The sequence below is a fragment of the Nicotiana tabacum genome, chromosome 14 (assembly GCF_000715075.1).
Source record: "Nicotiana tabacum cultivar K326 chromosome 14, ASM71507v2, whole genome shotgun sequence".
NCBI lineage: Eukaryota > Viridiplantae > Streptophyta > Magnoliopsida > Solanales > Solanaceae > Nicotiana > Nicotiana tabacum.
This window is the reverse complement of record NC_134093.1, coordinates 11,329,142-11,338,298: the sequence shown is the minus strand read 5'-3', so window position 1 is coordinate 11,338,298 and position 9,157 is coordinate 11,329,142. Positions and strand designations below refer to the sequence as shown.

The 9,157-nt window shown below is 37.6% G+C and overlaps 1 protein-coding gene across 1 annotated transcript; it reads right to left on the bottom strand.

The window, feature by feature from the left end:
* Positions 1-5,290: 5,290 nt before the first annotated feature.
* On the bottom strand, positions 5,291-8,020 carry LOC142168807 (F-box protein CPR1-like). The gene is made up of 2 exons (XM_075229962.1): positions 7,594-8,020; positions 5,291-5,448 (listed from the first exon to the last, which is right to left on the bottom strand). The coding sequence occupies exons 1-2, from the start codon at positions 8,018-8,020 to the stop codon at positions 5,291-5,293; spliced, it is 585 nt and encodes a 194-aa protein (XP_075086063.1).
* Between the last annotated feature and the right edge of the window lie 1,137 nt (positions 8,021-9,157).

The following is a 9,157-nucleotide window of genomic DNA, read 5'->3' as shown; positions in this document are numbered from 1 at the left end:
GAGGCCAACCAGTCGGAGAATCTACTTGGGAGATTGAGCAGGAGATGCGGAGAAAATATCCACACCTATTTGAGACTCCAGGTATGATTCTAAACTCGTTCGAGGACGAACGTTTGTTTAAGAGGGGGATAATGTAACGACCCCGCCGATAATTTTGAGTATTATAACCATGTTTTCTCATTTACTGCTCAAGTTATGCTTTATAGTTATTTTATGACTTACCGTGTTAGTTGGTTCAGGTCCGAAAGGATTTCGGAGTGAAATGAGACACTTAGTCTCATTATTGGAAACTTAAGTTGGAAAAGTTGAATAGATATTGACTTGTGGGTAAACAACCTCGGATTCGAATTCTGATGATTCCAATAGCTCCGTAAGTTGATTTTGGACTTAGGAGCGTGTCCGAAAAATTATTTGGAGGTCCGTAGTGGAATTAAGCTTGAAATGGCGAAATCAAATTTTTGGGACGTTTAACCAGGAGGTTGACTTTTTGATATCGGGGTCGTAATCCAATTCTGAAAAATTTAATAGGTTTGTTATGTCATTTATGACTTGTGTGCAAAGTTTGAGGTCAATCGAACTTGATTTGATAGGTTTCGGCGTCGTTTGTGGAAAACTTGAAATTTCAAAGTTCATTAGGCTTGAATTGGGGTATGATTCGTGATTTTAGCATTATTTGAGGTATTTGAGGGTTTGACTAAGTTCGTATGGTGTTTTAGGACTTGTTGGTATATTTGGTTGAGGTCCCGAGGGCCTCAGGTGCGTTTCGGATGATTAACGGATCACATTCGGACTTAGAAGAAAATCTGAAGGTTTCCGCCATCTGATGTAATCGCACCTGCGGAATTTCCATCGCAGGTGTGATCTTGCAGAAGCGAGCCTTCCATTGCAGATGCGTCCAGGAGTGGCTGGGGCTTCGATCGCAGAAGCGGTAGGTAGCCGCAGAAGCGGCCCCGGCCCCGCACCTGCGGGCATTTGATCGCATAAGCGCAAGGGCGCTTGGTAAAACAGCTTCTCAGAAGCGAAAAACTCCTCGCAGAAGCGTGTCCACAGATGCGCACAAAATCCCGCAGAAGCGGAAACCCCTGGGCAGTACAAAAACAGAGGGGTTCCGAGCTTTTGCCATATTTTGGCATTTCAAGCTCGGGCTAGGCGATTTTGAGCATGGTTTTCACGGGAAATCTTGAGGTAAGTCACTTGTGATGATTTCCACTCCATAATATTGAATTATCATCGAATAATCGGACTAGATTACATGTTTATGAGGTGTAAATCGGGGATTTTAACTTAGGGATTTGAAAATTAGATTTGAAGATTTGGATGCCAAGTTGAGGTCATATTTTGATAAAATTGGTATGGTTAGACTCGTGGATGAATGGGCTTCCGGATTTTATAACTTTTGTCGGGTTCCGAGACGTGGGCCCCACGAGCGATTTTTGAAATAAATTTCGGATTTTGATGGAAAATTAATATTTTCTTATGGAATTAATTCCAATAAATTTTATTGACTGAATCGAATTATTTATGGATAGATTCGAGGCATTTGGAGGCCAATTCACGAGGCAAAGACATTGCAGAATATAGAATTACACGATTTGAAGTAAGTAACAGTTTTAAATTTGGTCCTGAGGGTATGAAACCCCAGATTATGTGTTATATGATTGGTTTTGAGGCGACATACATGCTGGGTGACGGGCGTGTGGGCGTGCACCGTAGGAATTGTGACTTGGTCAAATTCCATGGGACTGTGTAGTTGAATTATCTGTTGATATCCGTACATTCTCTACATGTTAGGGAAAATGGAGCTGAGACTCGTATTAAAAATCATGCTTAGACATATGCTGTTATTATTAGTACCCACTGGGGTCATTTATGTGGTTGAATTATATGTTCAAATTGTAATTTCACACTCAGTCATGTTCATTCATTTCATATCATATCTTAGTCTCTGTTGCTATTTATTAATACATCATATTATCATTTTTGGACTAATTTGCATGACATCTTGAGCCTGAGAGACTGGAGAGATTGATGATTGAGTGAGGTCGAGGGCCTAATTATGAGGATATTTATGGGATCGAGCTACGCGCAACAGCATGTTTCATTATTATATGCCATGATTGGCTTGATATAGTGCTTGGGCTAAAGGATCCCCTACGGAGTCTGTACACACCCCTAGTGAGTACAGGTACCTACTGAGTGCGAGAGCCGAGTGCGAGTTTCGAGTGCCGAGGAATGAGCGACTGTGAGGAAAAAGTGACCGTGAGGTTAGAGTGAATGGGAGGCTGAGGGACTGTTATTCTGAGAAGATGCATTGATTTCATTATTTGTTGCATTTCAGCTGTCATATATCACTATTGTTTTTTGGAAATTCTGGGGAAATGTTATTTTCTGTTTCAGTCAAACTTGATATGAAATTTCAGTGAAATCTTAAATATTGAACTTGAGAGCATGCCTACATTTTTATATTGGAAAGTACTGTATTTGGACTTAGCTGAGAAGCTCGTGCCGAGTGCGAGTGTCGAGTGCCGAGTGATGAGTGACTGTGAGGAATGAGCGATTGTGAGGAAAGTGTGACTGTGAGGTTAGAGTGAATGGGAGGACTGAGGGACTGTTACTCTGAGAGGATGCATTGATTTTCATTATTTGCTGCATTTCAGCTGTCATATATAACTATTGTTTTGGAAATTTCGGAAAAACATTATTTTCTGTTTCAGTCAAACTTGATATGAAATTTTAGTGAAATCTTAAATGTTGAACTTGAGAGCATGCCTACTCTTTTATATTGGAAAGTATTGTATTTCAATTCTTTATTTATTATTGTTACTTACTGAGTTGGTTGTACTCATACTACACCCTGCACTTCGTGTGCAGATCCAGGTGATCCCGGATACAGTGGGTGTTGATTCTTTCACACAGTCGATTTCTGGAGATTCAGAGGTAGCTGCCATATTTCACAGACCTTGCCTCTCATTCCCTAACCTTTTGTTTATTGTATTTAGTCTCAGATTATTGTATACCACATTTTTTCAGACTTGTAATGTATAGATACTCATGGACTAAGTGACACCAGATTTTGGGAGTGTTTGTATCGGTATTTGCAAAACTTGTGGATTGTGTTTAAATATTATATTTTCATGTTTAAATATTATATTTTCAAACTTAAAAGAAATCGTGGTTTATTGAGGTTGTCGGCTTCCCTAGTATAGAGATAGGCGCCATCACGACAGGTTAGGATTTTGGGTCGTGATAATGTCGAAACTTATCAAATCACGTCCGATTGACCTCAAATTTTGCACACACGTCATAATTGACATTACGGACCTACTCTAACTTCCGAAATCTGAATCCGACCCCGATATCAAAAAATTCACTCCCGGTCAAACTTCCAAAAACCTTCAAATTCCAACTTTCGCCAAATGACCTACGGACCTCCAAATACACATCCGAACACGCTCCCAATACCAAAATCACTATATGGAGCTATTCCGAGACTCGGAATCCCAAACGGACATCAATAACATTGAAATGCACTTCAACCCAAATTTAGAAAATTCTTCCAAAAATGCCAACTTCCAAAATAGGCGCCGAGATGCTCCCGGGTCATCCAAAACTCGCTCGGGGCATATGCCTAAGTCCAAAATCATCATATGAACCTGTTAGAACATTCAAATCCCAATCCCGAGGTTGTTTACTCAAAAATAAACCCTGAGCCAACTCCTCCAACTTAAAGTTTCTAAAATTAGAATTTTCTCTCCAAATCAATTTCGAACTTCCCGAATTTCAATTTCGACCACATGTACAAGTCATTATACCCGAAGTGAAGCTACTCAAGGCCTCAAACCGCCGAATAACGTGCTAGGGCTCAAAAACAACGAGTTGGGTCATTACATAGCTCGTACAACCTATTACTTGATTAACAGAGGTCCATCAGTTCCATTGGAGCTTGACATTCCAGAGAAAGTTTGTACCAACAAAGAGGTGTCCTACTACCATATGAAAGTATTTGTATGTAAAGCTTTTGCACATGTGCCGAAGGAGCAGAGAACGAAGTTGGGTGACAAAGTTATTCCCTGCATCTTCATCGGTTATGGAGATGAAGATTTCAGTTATTGTGGGACCTAAAAAGGAAAAAGATCATCAAAAGCAGAGATGTGATCTTCAGAGAAGATGTGATCGGGATTGATAGTGATCAATCAACAAAGACCAAAAATGATAATGGTACAGTTACTAACTTTGTTACTATTCCTACTATACATGTACGTAATCATTCCATAGGTGAAGAATAGCACACGGAAGGCGTAGAGGAAGAGGTTGTTGAGCAGAGGGAGCACCCTAGTCCACAAGAGGAAAAAGGAGAGCAACAACAAGAAGAAGAAGGACAACAACCTTTGATAAGATCTGAAAGAGAGAAGGTAGAGTCCACAAGGTATCTTTCTTCGGAGTATATCCTCGTCACTGATGAGGGGAAGCCAGATAATTTCAAGGAGGTGTTATCTCATCCAGAACAAATCCAGTGGATGGATGCCATGCAGGAAGAGATGAATTCTCTACAGAAGAATGATACGTACAAATTGGATGAACTCCAAAAACTGCAAAAGACCACTCAAGTGCAAGTGGATCTTTAAGCTCAAGAAATATGGAAACGGCAAGTTAGTCAGACATAAAGCTTGATTGGTGGTAAAAGGTTTCGAATAGAGAAAGGTATTGATTTTGATGAAATTTTCTCACCTGTTGTCAAAATGACTTATATTCGAACAATCTTGAGCTTGGCAGCTAGCCTAAATCTTGAAATGGAATAGTTGGACGTGAAAACTGTGTTTCTACATGGAGAGCTGGAAAAATAGATCTATATGGAGCAGCCAGAAGGTTTTGAAGTAAAGGCAAAGAAACGCATGGTGTACAAGTTGAAAAAGAGTTTTTATGGGCTGAAACAAGCGCCTAGGCAGTGGTGCAAGAAGTTTGACTCATTCATGAGAAGTCAAACGTACACAAAGACTCCAGTTAGCATGCCTCTTGCTGGTCATATGAAGTTGAACAAGGCAATGTGTCCTACAACAAAGGAAGATAAAGAAAGTATGGCTAAAGTTCCATATTCCTCTGCCGTCAGGAGCCTGATGTATGCAATGGTATGTACCATACCTAATATTGCTCATGCCGTCGGTATTGTTAGCAGGTTTCTTGATAATCCCGGAAAATAATAGTAGGAAGTTGTGAAGTAGATACTTAGGTATCTAAAATGAACCTCAAATGAATGCTTGTGTTTTGGGAGATCAGATCCAGTCTTGAAGGGCTACACGGATGCTGATATGGCAGGTGATCTTGATAATTGTAAATCTATTACAGGATACCTATTCACATTTTCAGGGGGAGCTATATCATGGCAGTCGAAGTTGCAGAAGTGTATCACACTCTCTACAACTGAACCAGAGTATACTGTCGCTATTGAAGCTAGCAAAGAGATGATATGGTTGCATCAGAATGAGTATGTCGTCTATTGTGACAGTCAAAGTGCAATAGACCTTAGCAAGAACTCCATGTACCATGCAAGGACCAAACACATCGACGTGAGATATCACTGGATTCGAGAAATGGTAGAGAATGAATCTCTAAAAGTCTTGAAATTTCTACAAGTGAGAATCCCCCAGATATGCTGACCAAAGTGGTACCAAGAGACAAGTTCGAATTGTGCAAAGAATTTGTCGGCATGCACTCAAGCTAAAAGTTTGGTGTTACCTCCTTCATGTGAATGGGTCTAGAGGGGGAGATTGTAGGGTCCATGAAAAAGTCCAAGTTGCCAAATTGGACTTGGTTGCCAAATTGGTGGGCGTGAGGAAAACATTTGCATTGCAAATTTTCAACCAATACTTCTTTTTGATTGGTTGAAGAAGTAAGTCATTTCTCCTATAAGAAGAAGCTATCTGCTTCTCATTTTATATCACACAGAAAGAGAAGCAACACAATAGTTGCAGAGAGTATTTCTCAGGCGTTGTGAGAAATAGACTGTGTAGGAAAAATAGAGTGTGTGAGCGATATTGTAGTGAGATAGGAATCTTAAAATAGGGTTATTTCTTTTGAGTGTATAGTGGTCGAGTATTTTACTCAGGACTATTTGGTGCAAAATTCCACATTATAGTAAATTTATTTTGCTCCTCTCGGGCCCGTGGTTTGCTTCCCTTATTCAAAAGGGTTTTTCACGTTAAAAATCTTTGTATCCTTGTTGTTCTTTTTATTCCTGTTAATTACCGTATCTCAATACTACGTTATTATTCCGTTGTTATTATCGTGAATATTATTTCTGTAGGGGGTTTATTCCCAACAAATACTAGATGCGAAAATGTAACTGAAGCCATGGGAATAGATGAAACTCGTTGTCTTGCGGTTAGTAGTCTTCCAAATCAAGACGTAAGCTGTAATCGCCTATGGGATGCTAGAAAGAAAACTCACGTCTGATTTGGGGACCATAACCCTATTAATAGGTGCACAAGTTTATGTATTTCTAATTTAGCTCATCATCAAATTAGAAACTACATCCGGGTATCTACACATAAGACCCCATACTTTATAAGGTATCTGATAGACCCATTTAACTTTAAAATCTTAGCAGATCACTTTTAATTTGGGTAAACCTTTTAAATAATAGCAACCAACATACGATTATTCTTAATACGATATATGTGCAAGTCCATAAAAAGTTCTAACACCTAATAGTTAATTTTTTTACACAATTAATTGTTTCATGCAAAATAGTACCGAATAGAAAGGATAAACTATGAAAAAACCTCTATGAAAAGATAGAGCTTGAAGATGTCTCATGCATATTCAATATTCTATTTCATATGTTAAAAATAAAATTGAAAATAAAAAACAAAGAAGAAGGACTAGAGTGCAAAATTGGAAAAAGTTATTAACAGCAGAACTCTTCTGATGATGATGAATAACCGAGAAATCTCCGAGGGCGTGAACTGTTCAAAATTTTATGGATAATAGGCTGCCAAGCTTGTCTACAATAGAGTTTGAACTCTTACTATAATCATGCGACATGCTCTTACCACTAGACCAAAGCGTTGGTGACTTCACAGCAAAACTCTTACAAGTTGATGGTTAAATGACTGGAAATTATCAGAGAATTAGAGTTGGTGAAAATGCATATGTAAAGGCCAAATTATAATTTCAGTATAGGTTTTTGCTTAAAGCTGTGAACTAAGTTGCTTCTTTTAAGAATAACTTCGGGCATGTGGACAAAATTATTGCTACACAAAAGTAGTGTATAAAGGGGGAATAAGTAACAAGATCTCAAGCAATATGGTTCTAAAATTGTCCTTTACATATGCATTGTCTAAAGTTGAAATAACAGATAGAATTTAATCACTAGAGAAAAATGTACAGAGTTAACTCTTACAAGTAAAAACATTAGTCGCTTGTTTTTTTTTTTGGATATATCGTTAGTCCATCCCGTAGGAAAAGGAGAAACTAGGCTTTCAACGTAGATTTCCGTATACCACCAGCCATCAAAGTTAATAGTTGTGGGACTGAGCGAGTCATTGTTTGTATTATATATCATGAAAGTTTTCTCAAAAGCAACCACAACTTCACCTTTATTTAACATGAAAAGGGGAAGAACATACGAATATGGATAATCAGCATAATTGATAGTAAACATCTTTGACCAAGATTCGTTAACCCCATATTCCCTCATAACCCAAACAGATACGTGTTTTCTCTTATCATTTCTATTGACAGAAAGATCATTACCTTTTCCATAGGATGGCTGCTCCATCTTTCCCCATTTTTCATCAGCCAAATCAATATAAATTATATTACAACCGTTACCAAAAAAACGATCAGTATTATTATCCCAATGAAGCTTCCCATTAACAAACCAACTCAAACCAGATAATCTCACCCTTTGTGGAAGAGAATGGATGCTTCTCCAAGAATCACTCTTTAGACTATATATTTTGACCTCAACATCAGACGAACTACTTATAATCATCACGAAACGCATCATATCCAAAACCATATACGCAACGGTTAATATCCCTCGAATTAGTTCTAAAATCAGCCAATTTCTTGTACTTTCTAATTGATGGATTCCATACAAACAAATCGTTTACCCTATTGGCAAGACAAATCAATCCATTGACAGAACCCACAATCCTAAACGATCTTTTGGCGATTTTCATGGGATAATACAACATAGATGACTCAGTAACAGACTCATAAAGTAAAGACCTAAGAGAAAAGTGCTTAAGACATCTAGCAAAATCCGATATGAGCCTATGGTGAGTGCTGTCCTTGTTATTAGCTGATAAGTTAAGATGAGACTTTATAAATTCATGACCAGAAATTAAAGCAAGCCAAGATTTTGAAACACACGTGAATCGCAAGAGGGGTTTCACACGAAGCTTTGAGAATTCTTCTACTCCTAGAAGGTAAAATAAACCTAGATAGTACTTACTATTTCTTTTGGGCAGCGAACTTTAGTTAGTTTCTTGAATCGATGCCTCACTCCATTTATTTCTCTTTCTTTCGTGTTTTATTAATTTCTTTTAGCTACTTCGTTTTCTCTTCTTTAATATATCAAATTAAAATGGATATTCAAAATAATACTAACTAGTGAGAAAACATACACCTTTTTCTATTTTGTTGGTTCGGTATTTTGTTTTCTTTCTTTAATAGACTAAAATAAAATGAAAATTGAAGATAATACTTAATAGTTACTAATTAAGTTAAGAAAAAATGCATCCAAGAGTTTAGTCTAGTGAAAAATAAGGTGAAAGAAAAAATCATATGGTCTTAGATTCAAATTTCAACAATGACAAAAACATTAGATAATTTCTTCATCTACCTAAGCAAAGTTATCCGGTACAGCCAAGCTGACTCGAACATCATCCTCGTAACAAAGTATTACATTAAAAAAAGATGCACATGAAACATGGAATTTAACTCAAAATTGTCAAACTGTTTCAATTTGTTTAAACTTTTTCAGAGTAACAGGATCAAATTGACTTATTTTTTGTGTGAACTCAGACATAGATTTTTTAAGTTAGTTGAAATAAATTTTACAACAACAACTAAGTACCTAGTGTGATCCCATAAATGGGTTTGCGGAGGGTAGGGAGTATGTAAAAAGTACTATAAGTCACAATAATTAATA

Coding starts and splice junctions, on each gene's coding strand:
- LOC142168807 (XM_075229962.1), bottom strand. CDS start 8,020: ATGGTTTTGGATATGATGCGTTTCGTGATGATTATAAGTAGTTCGTCT. Junction 5,449..7,593: donor CCTTTTCATGTTAAATAAAG/GTGAAGTTGTGG, acceptor TCTCTTTGCTAG/CTTCAATAGCGACAGTATAC.